Here is a 16,285-nt window from a genome sequence, read left to right as displayed (position 1 = left end):
AGATGAACAAGTTGATTAGGGTTAAAAATAGCAGGTGGTGTTGAAAAAAGCAGAGAGTTATTTTATTATTTCTTCTTGGGGCTGCACCGTGCATCTTGCAGGATCTTAGTTCCCCAAACAGGCCCTCGGTAGTGAAAGCACCAAGTCCCAACTACCGGACCAACAGGGAATTACCACAGATGATTTAATTTTACCTTCTTCATATTGTTCTTGTAGAAATTCTTCATGACCACTATAAAACATTCAGGCCATGTGAAAAAATGCAAAGTAAAAGCAACAAATTTTGCCTGAAATCCCATTAGCCAGAAATAGCAAGGGTTAGCAATTGCAGACCACCATTCTAGATACTTCTCCACACACATAATGCAGGTAAAACTCTGTAAGAATAACACCATACTTTACATACTTTAAAAAAAAGGCATTTAATTTTACTCAAATTGAACTATAGCTAAAGCTAAAGTGAACCCTAAGGAATTAATACTGAATTTCAGATAGAACCTTCTTCATCACCAGGGATATTAATTCCCATGGAAGCCTCTTAAGATTATGAAAAGATGAGATTGACATATTTTGTTTTCTTTTTTAATCTCACATTTCAAATTTAAACAATATACTTTCATTTTCTCCCGTCTCCTCTTCCCTTCCTCCCAATTTTGTTAGCATTTAATGTGAAAATTTATTATAAACTTCTCTAACTTCCCATTTTTCAGTCTTACAGTTAAGAAATTTTAATGAATTCTGTGCACTCATTTTTTCCCCCATACCACTCCTCTGTTTATTTTATTTTGATTAATCTTAGTTATATCACTGAATATACTAGAAACTATTGAATTATACACTTTAAACAAGTGACTTGTATATGATTTTTATATGAATAAAGCTGAACTACTTTTTAAAAATTTTTATTGGCGTATATAGTTGATTTAAGATGTTTCTGCTATGCAGCAAAGTGAATCAGTTATACATATACATATGTTCACTCTTTGGAAAATTCTTTTCCTACATAGGTCATTACAGAGTATTGAGTAGAGTTCCCTGTGCTATATAGTAGGTCGTTATTAGTTATCCATTTTATATATAGTAGTGTCTATATGTCAATCCCAATCTCCCAATTTATTCCTTTCCTGCTACACCTCCGCCTGGTAACCATAAGTTTGTTCTCTACATCTGTGACTCTATTTCTGTTTTGTAAATAAGTTTATTTGCATTGTTTTTAACACAGCTTTCCCATTCATCACGTGGTTTACTGGATTTTATTGAATGCCTCTCTTCTCTCCCTCTCTTCCCTTCTCTGCTGCCCTCCTGGCAGAACAGCCCCTGAGGTGCTATATTCCGTGAATTTTCATGTTTGAAAACATCTCCTTATTGTTCAGTGGTTCAGCTGACTGTGCTATTCTCAAGTGGTCCTTGAGTCCTTTGCAGTTGTGTCCCATTGTCTTCTGGCCTGGATTATTGCTCTGTAGAAGCCCAAGGCCAGTTTGACGTTTTTCCCTTTTGTGAATATGGTTCCTTTTCTTGTATAGACTTTCTGAATAATTATTTCTTCATATTTTAAGTAAATAGAATCTCTCAATATTGATTTTGTTTTTCCTCTTATATATAGTGTGTCCTTTTGATCTCGAGTTCAGTTCTTTCCTTTCTGGAAAACTCTCCTGTATAATGGGCGTCCCTGGTGACTCGGCGGTAAAGAATCTACCTGCCAAACAGGAGACATGGGTTTGATCCCTGGATCAGGAAGATCCTCTGGAGAAGGCAATGGCAACCCACTCCAGTATTCTGGCCTGAGAAACCTCATGGACAGAGGAGCCTGGTGGGCGACAGTCCATGGGTTCGCAAAGAGTTGGATACGACTTAGCAACTAAACAACACAATTCTGGTATTAGATCTTTTTGTTGGTCCATCTGTTTAGTTTTTCCATTATATTGGATGCTATATTCTTTGCTATATGTGTCTTTATTGTATTTTGTTTAAGTTTTTCTTGCTGCTGTGTTTCCTTTTGCCTTCATACCTGTTCAGAGGAGAAAAAATCTGCTTGTTTTCCATAACTATCCTATAATCTCTCTACCTTTTGGTTCCATGCATGCGATGCTCCAGGGACTTTGTATTCACTCTGCACTCCCGCTGCACTACCCTGCCCCCCACCCTCCCCATCCATGTGCATCGCTGCCTTCACATCTCTACTCAGATATGCCCTCCTCGGTGAATTCTTCGAGTCCCACCCTCTCTATCCACGTCACTCTTCCTTCTTACCTTGTAATCATGTGATGTGAGATATATATCTGTATTTTGGTGCTTCGTACTTCCTCATGCCCCCACCCTAGGTGTACGGCTCAGAAAGCAGAGATCATATTTGTGTCATTCATGGTTTTACTGCCAGTGCCACCCACTGCGTGTGCCCATAGAAAAGATTAATAAGTATCTGTCCAATTATAGAAAGTCTGGCCTGCAGCCTACAGCTAAGCCTGTGTAGGGGATGCTTGGGGCAAAAAATGTGAGCTGTGGTGAAATAATTTACAAATTCCTTTTGTTTGGACTGAGACACAATGGGACCAATTTTTCCCTAATTTCTTCTAGAGACTAATGTTGAGAGAATGAGAAAGCAGAATTCTTAAACAGAAGAGCCTTTAAGCAAAAGTTTTGCAGATGCAGCGCCTTCCTCAGTGCAATATACATCTTCCCTTACTGGAAAGAGGGCTTCATGCTTTTAGAATAGCTTGTTTAAGAACAGGGATTTCAAGTTAGTTGTTGTCAGCTACGTCCTTAAACAGGACAGATCCTTCCACTGATGCCAGAAGATGTCCATGCCATCTGGGAATTTCCCCACGAATGCCTGCCTACTAGGAATTCTTTAATTTCAGTGAGCCATTTCCAAGATCCAAACTTGTGATTCAAAACCAAATTTTCTGTATCCTGTATTTATCCGTAGATCACTCAGTAATGATTATAGCCTATCTAGGTTTTTAAATCATTTACTACTAACCTATAAGCTCTTTGAGAGCAGTACTCACTTCTTACAAATTTCTAAAACTGGAGGATGTATAACAGGAGTCCAAGTGTCCCTGGAAGATCTCAATGAGCAGGAAGCATGCCCTCGAGCACTCCTGGCGCAGAGGGAACTATGAGCTCACACAGTGATAGGAGGTAGCATAAGCCCCCTTTGCCAACATCTGGAGCACAGCTGCTTCTTAATCTTTTCACCATCTGTTAATACAAATTGGCTGAAATAGAATATGGAGGTCTCAGATATGCATACAAATAAATATTGTGTAAACAGATAAGATACGAGAGAGAAAACTCCTTCACAAAACAGATTTTGATGGTGATTAGTTTTAAGTTAATACTAAGTGGGTGGTGTGAATGCCCCACTGGGTTAGGGGAAACTGTGGAAGAATAACTGACTGCTTTCAGCTTTAATCCTTCAGTGATTAATCGTAATGAACAGTCTGTAACCTGGTTCTTATTTTCCCACAACTGGGAAGAGATGGGTGGTCAGAAGCCTCCATGTTGGCCCCGGATCTTACTGGAGGTAGGAAGGCACCCTGAGGTTGCTTGACCTTTTTGCAAGCTGCTGACCCCAGGCGGATGTTGGAAGTTGCCCTTCAGAAGTGCCCTTTTATTTCCATCAAGTGGAGGGCTTTCTTTTCTGCCTGGGAATGTAGTGGTGGACTCTGGCTCTGTGCCCTTCCTCTGGAGTGAATGCACTCCAAATTAGAAAAACAGAAATGTCCTACTTCTCTAGCCCTCCGCTGCCTCGGCTTGTTGCTGTGACCCCTCCTGCTCCAGCTGCCCTCCCCCAGGCTCTTGGCGTGGTTGAGAGGGGCTGGGGTCAAGGCCCAGTGGCCAGCACTGCTGGGAACATATTACCAGTCCGGAATTTAGTGACATCTCCCTGCACCTAGTACATCTTTTGGGGAGGTCTAAAAAACAACCTGTGAAGCACTGTAAGCAGTGATGAAACACGATTGCTTCTGGGAGACATTTAACTTCATAATATTACTGCTTTCAGCATGGGCGGGCTGTTTGAACAGGACAGAGCAGCTTTTCCAGGTCAGGTTTTGAGATGAGATAATCCCATTGGGTTTTGAGATGAGGAAATCCCATTGGGTTTCCTGGATGGTGCAGTGGTGAAGAATCCACCTGCCAATGCAGCAGACGCAAGAGATGGGGGTTAGATCCCTGGTTTGGAAAGATCTCCTGGAGAAGGAAATGGCAATCTACTCTAGTATTCTTGCCTGGAGAATCCCATGGACAGAGGAGCCTGGTGGGCTACAGTCCATGAGCTCACAAAAGAGTTAAGTGACTGAGTAACTAAGGACGCACTCACCCAGGGATCCCATGAGGTAGGTGTTTCGTTCTCCTGATCAGAAACCATGCAGCAGAACAGTCTCATGTGTAGTTAGAGGGAGGAAAGCGAGCTTTCTGTGCCTAAATATGATGCTTATTTTATTTGATCTGTTGAACTTTCTGGTTTCCTCAACAGTGGAATATATTCACTTGGAATGGCCTGATACTGCTAGTCATTTAAAAGCATGTCTTTGAGGATTACTTTTAGTAAAAAATAAAAGCATACCACAGTTGCTGTTCTAAGTGGAAAAATTATTAATGCTGCCACCTGTTGACAGAACTTGAGTGTGCATCAGTCCACTTGGTCAGTAATCCCTGCCTGCCTGGAATACCATATGTGGGACTGTATCTTGGGCGTTTCAGGAATAAACACAGCCTCAGGAATCTTGTAATTTTAATAGGCACCATGAGCCAGCATATTTAAAGAATAGTGAATATCCATAGCTAGAGTGGCAAGTTCTCCTTGGGCCTGCCTAGTCTAAATCACTTAATTATGTGTTTAAAGACTTTATGTATGCATTGAAATACTTTCACGTTCAGAATAACTATTCCTATTTAGATTCAGCTTTTCTCTTACAAAACTTCCAAGGGATCATGGTTTAACATTCCCTACATTTGTTCTTTGTTTCCTTTCAAATCCCAATATCTTAGCAATTCAAAATACTGAGTTGAATCTCATATGAAGAGTGGCTTTCTAGAAGAGAATTTGGATGAGTGGATATCAAATGATAACTAAATGTATTCTAAAGTAAGTGCCCACATTTACCCCACCTCCCAAGCCAACATGACCATCTCGTGTTCTGATACAGGGACATCTTGCTTGACAGGTTTCAGATAGTCTGCATTCTACCCCTCTGACTTCATCTTCTTTTTAAAAAATATGTATGGATGGATAATGATGTCCTTTTAAAAATGGCTTGAAATGTTCTGGTCACGTTGCACCTCTTCTGACATTCTCTTCTGAGAATTAAAAATGAATTACTTTGAGGATTTGCTCAGCCCACCTTGGAGACACTGATGTAAATCAATTCAAGGGATTCTGGAGCTACCATGCTGCCTTTTAGAATACTGTTTTCTATTTTGTGGCCTGGAGTCTTTTATTTATTTATCCAATCCATTGATTTACGTATTTGGCTGCATGGGGCCTTCTAAGTTGCGGCATGTGGGATCTTTTGTTGCGGCATGGCATGCAGGCTTCCCTTTAGTTGTGGTGTGAGGGCTCCAGAGCGCGTCTGCTCGGTAGTTGCCCTGTGGCGTGTGGGATCTAGTTCCCCGATCAGGGATCAGACCTTCATAGCCCAGAAAAATAGGCTGAGAAGGCTCAAGTTTGAAAGTGACTTAAAGGTGGAGAGAATTGTAACCAGGCATGTTGACTGTTCTCATTGTTGCCATTGGACTAAATCTTAGGAACTTGAATGATGGAGCCATTGTTACACAAAGATGCTCAGGACCATGTAATATTAAGGCTTCCTTTCAATGCTCCCCAAAGTATTAAGTGCATATATTTAAATTTTTCACTTATCACAGGGAAATTTAAAATTGATTCATTAAAAAAAAATCACCTTTTTCAGTATTTCAAAGGATATGGAAATTTGTAAAGTATAACATTTTACTTCTTAAATGCCATTTTTCCTTAATGAAATTTTGTGTGCTTTCTGTTGGGTTTTTTGATCATCTAATACTCAAGTCATTTTGGGGGTCTGTATATACTGGCTACAGATTTTCTATGCATTAAACATGGTTTATATATAAATTATAAATTTATAAAACAACAACAACAACCATGTATTCACTGCATTGGGAGGCAGATCCTTAACCACTGGACCACCAGGGAAGTCCTTGTCCTGAAGTCTTAAAAGTTAGGATCTGTAGATATTTTATTTTAATTATCTCATAGACAGATGAACACTGTTCCCCTACTCCATGGAGCATTTGTTCTTTTGGCTAACTAGAGTGACAGACAGGACCTGTGACCTGGGCTGTCAGCTGTGGCTGAGTTGAGCTCCTGGTGCCTGGGTGGGGACCAGAATGTGGAGTGTGTGTGCTGAGCTGTAATTATGGCAGAGTGCAAAGAGCAACCAGCGACCCCCCAAAGTGTTAGAAAATCTCAGAAGATAATTTAAATATGGGTCTGAATGTGAGAGCCCAGTAGGTTGGCACTATCCAACATGTTTTTGAAATCTGTTCCTGATGAATCGAACTTATTTTGTACATGATTCCATTTCCCACCAATTCCTCCAGAGGCCCTCAAAAAACTCAGAAACAGTTCTAGGGGAGCTGAGCAGACTGCCTTCTACCCTCAGTAGACAAAGAAAGTTTAACCAACAAGATGTGAGTTTTTATTTGTTGGGGGAGCTGCTCTTTCTTAGAGCTGCCTCTTCTTTCCTAGGGCTTTTTTGAGCTCTACCCAAAGGATAAAGAGCAATGTTTTCTTGTCAGGGTAGTAGCTAAGTGATGGTGGAAAATGAGGCCCCAGGGACTGTGACTGAGAATTCAGGTCTTTAAGTGATCTCTAAAATTCTCTACATACTCATCAATTAAAATGTTGCTTACATCTTCAATATATGGGTGTGTGTGTGCTAGCTCAGTTGTGTCTGACTTTGCAACCCCATGGACTAGTAGCCAGCCCAGGCTCCTCTGTCCATGGGATTTTCCAAGCAAGAATACTGGAGTGGGTTGCCATTCCTACTCCAGGGGATCTTCCCAACCCAGGGACTGAACATGTGTCTCCTGTGTCTCCTGAATTGGCAGACAAATTCTTTACTGTCTGAGCCACCAGCGAAGTCCACACTCACATGCTATGAAACCCCAATTCAGAAAGTTGGTTTGTTTTTGAACTTAATCAAAAGAGAAATTGCTTAATTAATTGATTTTAAAGTTATCAAACCATTCCATAATAGAAAGAGGGCTACATATTTAGTTTACAGAGCTCAAGAGAGTCATAATTTCATGGAATTATTTACAAATAAGGAAGACTAATCAAAGAAGTATGTTCACTGAATAGAAAACTAGAAGACAACTACCCAAGTGCTTGCCCACTGTGCGCCAGGCAGTGCTACCTTCCAGGGCTAAGGCCAAGGTGTCCACATTGTACTTGGTCTTAGGCAGATATGATTTGATCTTTTACTTCCTCAAATACCAGGTAGTCATAATCTGATTTAACAGAAATTATGAGAGTCGAAAAAAATCTAGTTAGCAGTTTATTTAAAGGCAATATATATTTTTTCTATTTTGAAAACACTTTATCTCAGTTCCCATTGCAGAAGCACCATGAACATACTTCCAGTCATAATTTCCCAACAGGTGGGTGCCTTTATGTGAAGGGGATGCTTAGCCAGAGAGTTAGTGTGGGAGGATGGAGAGGATATAGCTGGGTGGCTGTTGGCACAGGAGCCTAGACTGCAAGCTTAGAAGTACCTATTTCTCTGCTGAAGCCAGCCTGAATACTAGATGACAAGAGGACAGCAAATGAGGATGGGAAAGCAGTCTCTGTTGATGCTATCTCTAGTGTTGGAAAGGCTCTTGTGCCTGGTGGGAGCATGTGTTTACACTGGGTTAGGCTCATGATAGCCGATGCGCTAACTGAGATGTGCTCTGCAAGGTAAGTCTGTCCTCACCTCTGCTTGAGCTTACGCTTTCCTTGTCATAAGAATAGAGTTGAAATGTGCCCTGGGTTTGGGTCTCTCTGTTCCTGTGTCCCTTTGCAAAGAGATACCACTTAATCTCTTAAGAGGTTCTGTAATAAACAACATCAAATTTAACAAAAGAAAGTTGGGCCATTGGATAATTTCCTTTATTGGAAAAATTAGAAAAGAAGCCCCAGGGAAAGCCTAGAATAAACTCTCTGTAGCGAAACTCCAGTTTTGTTTTTCCAATCCACTGCAGAACACTTCTCTTGCCAAATACAATAGAAACAAATTACTAGAAAAATTGAAAGGAAAAAACCACCAAATTCAAGCCCAAATTTTAGATTCAACAGCCTTAAAATTACTCTGTGGAAGTCCTATAAAATTCCTAAATATTCTTTTCTCATTTCTGTACTTACTGTGACCAAGGCTTACACTGGACTGCAGACCAGATGTTCAGTTTAGTAAGATATAGGTAATGGATAATTTTTCATGGAACTGGCAAAATACTGTAAGCAAGTTCATCAGGGCATAAACTTTGGAAATAACTCAAGGCCCTGTACTAAGTTGTTCATCAGTGTTAATTTCTTAGGAGCAAAAGGGTACAGCAGTGATCAAGACAGAAAAGTCCCGTTTCTCAGAGAGTGAGTGAGAAAGGGATAGAAAATAAACATGAATACTTGGCAATTATTCATAGTACTAAGTAAGAGAAAAATTGAAGAGAATAGATAGATAATGAGAGGGAAGTGGGGCTATTTTAAGTATACTAGTGTAAGAAGTCTCCCTGAGGAAGTTTTATTTATGCAAATATCTCAAATGATAAACAGTCATGTTCAGAGATCTGTAGGAAGAACATTCTAGACAGAGGACAGCCAGTGCAAAGGCCCCGAGGCAGAGGTATCTTTGACACAAAGGTAGTGAGGCCTGAGGTCAGCAATACTGAATGCAACTTGATGTGGCCAAAGTCAACTGTAGGGAAGTGTAGATAAGGAAAATGGTGTCATGGGCAGCCCAGAGGTGAAGCTGTGCCCACAGGTGAGGTGGATTGCAGCTGGGGAACATGCAAGGACAAGGAATCAGGAATCTCATCCATGACTTAGCTCAGACTCCTGGTAATGGAATATGCAAAAGATGATGGATGAGGAGCCTGGGAGGAATGGGCTTTGGAGAAAAGGGCCTGGCCTTATAGATGGGCAATAAGGAAGGCTTTGAAGGGAGCATTGGAGAGAGTTTTCTGCAGAGGTTGTTACCTGGAGCGAGGGCATAGATACAACTTTGGGTGGGTTTCATCATATTCAACTGAACAAACACTCTGATATCACCTTGGCATTCATAAAACTTGGGAATTGTAACATAGAATGTGGCACGCTTATGTTTGAATAACTGACTTCCTATAATAGGAAAAGGAGTTCTTTGATTGTTAAGTGTTTTAGGGCCATGAAGACCCATCTTTACAAAGTTCTCTTGTTACTTCTAATGATGAAAGGGTGGAGATGGGCTGGTGTCCTTTTTGATGGGATTTAAAAGTTTCTCTTCTGAATGTTGCATCTTCTATTATACTTTCTTTCCTGTTCTTCATCCATCTGGCTCTTTTACCTAACTAAGACTTAAAGGACTTTTTTTAAAAGTGATATTGGATACAGTCAGGTTTTTAACAACAGATCAACCTGACAAACTGTTTAGAAACAAGATACTACTGTGTAGTTCTATCCCAGCCAAACCTGGGGTGAAATTTAAAGCAGGTCAATCCCTGGAGGGGGAATTGTTTAGTGGCTAAGTCATGTCCAACCCTTTGCAACCCCATGGACAGCAGTGCACCAGGCTTCTCTATCCTTCACTAGCTCCTGGAGTTTGCTCAAATTCATGTTCATTAAATCAATGATGTTAATCTAACCATCTCATCCTCTGCCACCCCCTTCTCCTTTTGCCTTCAGTCTGAACCAGCATCAGGGTCTTTTGCAATAAGTCAGCTCTTCATTTCAGGTGGCCAAAGTGTTGGAGCTTCAGCATCAGTCCTTCCAGTGAATATTCAGGGTTGATTTCCTTTAGGATTAACTGGTTTATTCTCCTTGCAGTCCAAGGGACTCTCAAGAGTCTTCTCTAGTATCACAATTCAAGAGCATCTATTCTTTGGCACTCAGCCTTCGTTGAGAGTAGTCCAACTCTCATATCCGTACATTACTGCTGGAAAAACCATAGCTTTGACTAGATGGACCTTTGTTGGCAAAGTGATGTCTATGGTTTTTAATACACTGTCTAGGTTTGTCATACCTTTTATTCCAAGGAAAAAGTATCTTTTAATTTCATGGCTGCACTCACCATTTGCAGTGATTTTGGAGCCCAAGAAAATAAAATCTGTCATTGAGGGTAAAAGAGGAGAGTAAAAAAGCTGACTTAAACTTCAACATTAAAAACACTAAGATCACGGCATCTGGTCCCATCACTTAATGACAAATAGGAAGGGAAAAGTGGATGGGGAAAATATATATAATTTGGGATCAGCTAACTGCAAAAAAGAAAGTAATACCCGTGAGTCCAAATTTCAACTGCAGTTTATTTCCCCACATTTAGCAAAGTAGAGTGAATTTATAAGTTTTGCAGTATCCATATGGTTTCAAAAGCATCAGTTCTTTTTGAGACTGGAATTTTGCCCATCTTACTGTTAAGGTGCAGGCTCAAATGAAGGTCTGAGTGAAGGGTTGTACTTTATTTGATTTGGATTTTAAAAATGTGTGTGTGTGTGCACGTGCATTTAGTGGTAACCTAAGAATAATATACTCACAAGCTATTACAAGGGCTTCCCAGGTGGCGCTAGTGGTAAAGGGCCTGCCAGCCAATGCAGAGGATGTAAGGGATGTGGGTTCAATCCCTGGGTCAGGATGATCCCCTGGAGGAGGGCGTGGCAACTCACTCCAGTGTTCTTGCCTAGAGAATCCCATGGACAGAGGAGTCGGGCGGACTACGGTCCATAGGGTTGCAAAAAGTTGGACACAACTGAAGCTACTTGGTGCATACACACACACACACAAGCTATTACAACTAAAAGGACACAAGAATAAATTTGTCCCTTCGGTTCTTTAACAGAACAGGAAATGGAGGTGTTACAACTTGCCCAAGGTCACACAGGTAGTTAAGAGCAGAGCTTACACCAGAGCTGGGACTAGTCTAATTTTTAGTACTTATTGCTTTTATCATGTGACTCCTTAACCTTTTATATTCCAAATGCTGAAGCTAGGTTATAAAGTAGCATATTTTCTTCTAATATTCAATTCATGGAAGTCAATATAAATTCCTGATTTTTTTTTTTAATTCCTGATTTTTAAAGTTCCTTTCTGGGTAGCATTTGTGCAGATTTGATTATTTTGTCTCTGAAAATAATTCAACAGCTAATTAGAATTGGGAAGTGTCTTGCATTTGATATATTTTGTTTTGGCATTTAGGTTTTCCTCGAACATTAGTTCAGGCTGAAGCCTTGGACAGAATATGTGACCTGGATCTAGTGATCACTTTGAATATTCCATTTGAAACACTCAAAGATCGCCTCAGCCGACGTTGGATTCACCCTCCCAGTGGAAGGGTATATAACCTGGACTTCAACCCACCTCATGTACATGTAAGAATATACAATGTACTTTCACACATTGACAAGGAGGTAAAACATTTCAGTTGAAAAGTGGGGGAACAATATGAATAGGCTATTCCAAAAAGAGCAAATATACATAGCCAACAAATATTTTAAAATTAATCGTTCACTTGTAATGAAGGAATGTAAATTAACACTTTTATTTCTGTAGTTAGGATCTGGGAACACGTTACTGTTATCTGTATTAGGTCGTACATTAAAAATTTTAAATACATATTTCATTCAACCCATTTCTGGGAGTACAGTCTATGAAAATGTAAGCACTAGCATGTAAGGTCATGTACACAGGCTTATTTGAGTGCTGTTTGTAGTAGGAAAAATAAAATTTGAAAACAATACAAATGTTAATTTCTAGGGATGGCTAAATAAATTTGGCAGTAATCACATTTTGGAATATTACGTAGTCAGTAAAAAGAAAATTGAGTTAGTAATATATTCATTTGGAAGATTTCCCAGAGAAGGAAATGGCAACCCACTCTAGTATTCTTGCCTGGAGAATTCCATGGACAGAGGAGCCTGGTGGGCTATAGTCCATAGTGTTGGACACAACTGACTGACTAGTGCTTTACTTATTATATTCTTTGGCCTAGAGTAATATTTTTCCCTGAGTGTTGTTAAATGACAAACGCAAACGGCAGAGTGATTCGATTTTTGTAAAACCATGACCACCCTTATTTATACATATCTGTTTACATGATTATAAGTGCTCTCTAGCTTCATAAAAGTAGGGATAAAGATATTAAGGATCTAGCCTGGGCTGCCAGTGTTTGGGGTTGGGACAGAGTAAGGCATAGGGTTAGAGTGAGTGGGGTCATCTGAGTAGTGAGCATGAGGATGTACAGAGACGAGAGAGAGCCAAAGGCATAGAAGATTGCCCTTTAAAAGAAGTTCACAATATAATAACTATGTGTCTGCATGAAGTTAAGTACATGTAAGGGTATATGGTTAAAGAAACTTGGTAAACTCATTTAAAGAGTTACTGTTCCTGGGAAAGGCATGAATTAGTTCAATCTGATCATTCTTATTTGCCAATAGATAGTATTACTTGTTCCTATATAAGTGTGAAAGGTGTGGCTATTGTGTCTTACTGGTTTAATGTTTATGGACTAGAATAGACTTGAATATAGTCAGTAACAACTACAGAAAACTACTTCAAGGGGTTATGTATGGATGCCATCTAGTTCTTTAAGTCATCATTAAGTTCTTATAAGTCCTTTTCATTTAGGTTAAGCAGAATTCTCCTTTTGAAGTCTTCTTTTAAAAATGTATGTTATTCTGGAATTCCTTTGTAGAGCTCTTCCATCATTCCATCCCAAAAAACAAGTACGGGGGAAAAATGGAAAAGGAGGAAAAGAGGGTTCTGAGTTGGCATTGGAATCTAACACAAATGCATCATATTTTGGCCCTCCGTAGACTTGCTGATGTGGAGATTCTTGTAGAATTTGAGTTGCTTTCCAAAGCCTGGGTACCCCTAAAGGAGCACCTGCAGTTCAATGCTGTTTCCAAAGACAGCAGTGGAAGTGCCCGTTTGGGCCAAGTCAACCAGCCGCGGTGACCGAGCCCCCTGGGGGAGACGCTGTTGTCCCAGCGTCCTCCTGCTCTTTCTGGAAGCAGTGTTGTACTGGGTGCTGTAAAGTCCTGGAAATGATTCCTGAACTTTGCAGCAATAAGTAAAATAAAGGAGAGGAATGAGTGACGGATCTCCTTCTCCCACCCCTCATGTCTCCCGTTCCATCAGGGTAACAGCCGTTTATTACACACATGATAATTATGTGGCTCACCAGTAAGTTCTAAGTGTAAGTTGTATACTTAAGGCTTTGTGCTGTATTGGAATTTTAGTGCATTTTGAACTTAGAGCCAATTTTGGATTATCCAGTTGAATGACTGAGCCTTCTGCTCTATGCCTGAGTTCTGCTCTATTCTGCCTTTTGACAGATTGATTTCCTGTGACTATCTGCCTTGGTAGTCCAATAGCCATGGACTTGGCAGGTGAAATTCTTTTTTTTTTTTTTCTTTTTTTTTTCACGATTCATTTCTGCACAGAGTGCCTAGTTTTATTGCCTTTTTCTGAGGGGCTTCTCACACCCTGCTGATTTTAATAACCAGCATTTGTGTCCCATGTTTCACGTCAGTGTCTGAGCCAGTGTCTATGCAGTTGGCCATTTCTCCGCAGCCAGGACTCTAGATATAGCAGACTGTTCTCAGGTCTCTGAAGCTTGCTCTGCAGGCGCTGTTTGCCTAGGTCTTATCTCAGAGTGGTGTTGTTCTACAGGGGCTGTTAGGCCTGGCCTGGCTGCTTTTGGCTCAGTCTATGGGACTGGCTGAAGCTTGGCCCTTCTTGTTCTCTTTTGTCTTCTCATAGTTATAACTTTTGGGGAGTACTTTTTTCTTGAACACACATGAAGTGGTCTTTTTACCTTCTTATATATCTTCACCACCTGGCCTCGTGATCCAGGCTGAGAGAGGGCCTTCCTTTTCTTCCACCGCCTGGTGCTTGTAGTTTTTGGCTCCCAAGATTTATCGGTCACTTTTGCCATGCTGAAGCCACTCAGTTGTCTAGCTGTCTGCCAGGGCTGCCCTCTGTATATATACCTCTCCCCAGGACAATGAGGAGTCACACCTGCTCTGCTTTGTTTGGTCATCAGGACACTCCTGACAGCCAATGGTGGCTCTGGGGAGCTGTAACATCATAAAGGACCACTCCTGAGGGATAGAGGTGCTGGGGAGGCCCAGATGCCCTGGCTTTCTCCCTATCTGTACGTCCCCTCTACAAACAGCAATAATGACAAATCTATGGACAGAAGGTAGATTAGTGATTGATTACGGCTGGCAGGAGAGTGGGGGAAATAGGAGGTGAATGCTAATGGTATGTGGCTTCTCTGGGGTGATGAAAATGTTCTGCAATTAGGTTGTTGGGATGGTTACACAACTTTGTGAGTAGGCTAAAAATCACTGAATTGTTAATATGCTAAAAATCTCTAGAGTATGATTTATTTATATTAAAATATGACTTTAACCACAATTCTGATTCAAATTAGCTGACTGATAATGCATATTTATCTCTTTCCCTTCAAGAGGCCATAACACAATGATAATAAAAATTTGTAAAACCACAACATGAAGAGAATGGTAGAGGTCATACATGCCTGAGAGAGTAAATTTCTAGAAGAAGGAAAACTTGTGGCGACGTTAGCTACTGAAACCAGAGCGCAGGGAACAGTGAGCAGAGAAAAGCAGAGTGTCGGCGAGTGGACAGTCACTCCTTTCTGCAGAACCTGGAAGTATCTCAGTATGTGGTAGTTTAGTCACTAAGTCATGTCCTGCTCTTGTGAACCCATGGACTGTAGCCCTCCAAGCTCCTCTGTCCATAGGATTTCTCAGGCAAGAATACTGGAGTGGGTTGCCATTTCCTTCTCCATTGGCAGGTGAAATTCTGAGGTGTCCATTTTGCTTTTTGTATGCAGATATAGCTCCTGGGGAAGTTAAAGTACACAAAAAAATCAGATTTTCTAAAATTACAGCTTTTCAGTTGCCAGAATGTTTGTTCGTGGTTATCCTGGGTACATGATTCATGCCTATTTTGTTCTAACTTTAGATGTCATTATTTGATTTGCTAAAATAACCTGAGTAAGTTTAATCTTAGAAGAACTACGTGATAGAATTTGAAAGTAGCAAAAACAGGACTGACATACCTTCTCTTTGATTAGTGTTTTTCCTAAGGAAGCCATTGGGTCCTTTGAGACATTTGTTTTCCATTTTAAGAACTCAAGCTTTAGAAAGAAGCTAGTTTTAGGAATATTTAGAGGACCAGAGTGACATTGTTGAGGATTTCTCTGGTATTTGTAGGGGATTGATGATGTCACTGGTGAACCGTTGGTCCAGCAGGAGGATGACAAGCCTGAAGCAGTTGCTGCCAGACTAAGACAGTACAAGGATGTGGCAAAGCCAGTCATCGAATTATACAAGTGAGTGTGCTTCAGTGTTCCCGTGCCCCTTGGCCAACTGAAAAGGTGTGGCTCCTCGTGGGAGGGACAGTGGGTTGCCATGGGCTGGTGTTTCTTTAAGCTTGATAAACCTGAAAGGCCAAATACCTCTCGGATGAAATGCTGGTGTGTACATGGGAAAGAATGCCTGGTATTTTTATGCCTAAACTCTGATAAGGACCACAGCCTGATCATCTCTGTGTGATTATAAATTTGCATCTAGACATTTTCATTTTTTTAAGGGACTGAAATAATGGTTTACATTTTGATACTCCCACGTGTAAATATATGACTTGGATAGAAGATTAGAAGGGACTTTTTGGCTTAGATATGTCTGGAGGGAGTTTAATAAAGAAAAGCTAAAGCCATAAACTACAGGTTGCAAATTTAGATAACTTACAGGGGCCAGGCAGGTGATGGAAATGACTGTCAAACCTGGTGGGGGACATGTCAAGCTGGGCAGTTGACTGACAGTTGAATTAGACAGCTCCTCTGTTGCTCAAGCCAGTTATCACCATGGAAGCACTCAGGCTAAGTGTGGCCAGTGAGCCTGTTTTTCAGAAGAAGCAGAAGTCAGGCTTTCTCTGCAGAAGAAAATCCCATATTTTATAATATATTGGCAAAAAATTAAAAAAATTTTTTTCATGGCTATGCCGCACAGTTTGTGGTATCTCATTTCCTCATCCAAG

At 40.6% G+C, this 16,285-nt stretch overlaps 1 protein-coding gene across 2 annotated transcripts in view; it reads left to right on the top strand.

Annotated features, from left to right (window-relative positions):
* The window catches only part of AK4 (adenylate kinase 4), an 85,318-nt gene that overhangs the window by 62,374 nt on the left and 6,659 nt on the right, over positions 1 to 16,285 (top strand). For both annotated transcript variants that reach the window (XM_043461083.1, XM_043461084.1), the window contains 2 exons: positions 11,411 to 11,583; positions 15,460 to 15,578. In XM_043461083.1, the coding sequence (XP_043317018.1) occupies positions 11,411 to 11,583; positions 15,460 to 15,578 (292 nt within the window). The remainder of the gene's footprint in view (positions 1 to 11,410; positions 11,584 to 15,459; positions 15,579 to 16,285) is intronic.

Source organism: Cervus canadensis, chromosome 2 (genome assembly GCF_019320065.1).
Source record: "Cervus canadensis isolate Bull #8, Minnesota chromosome 2, ASM1932006v1, whole genome shotgun sequence".
In the NCBI taxonomy this organism is placed as follows: Eukaryota; Metazoa; Chordata; class Mammalia; order Artiodactyla; family Cervidae; genus Cervus; species Cervus canadensis.
This window is presented reverse-complemented; position numbering and strand designations above follow the sequence as displayed.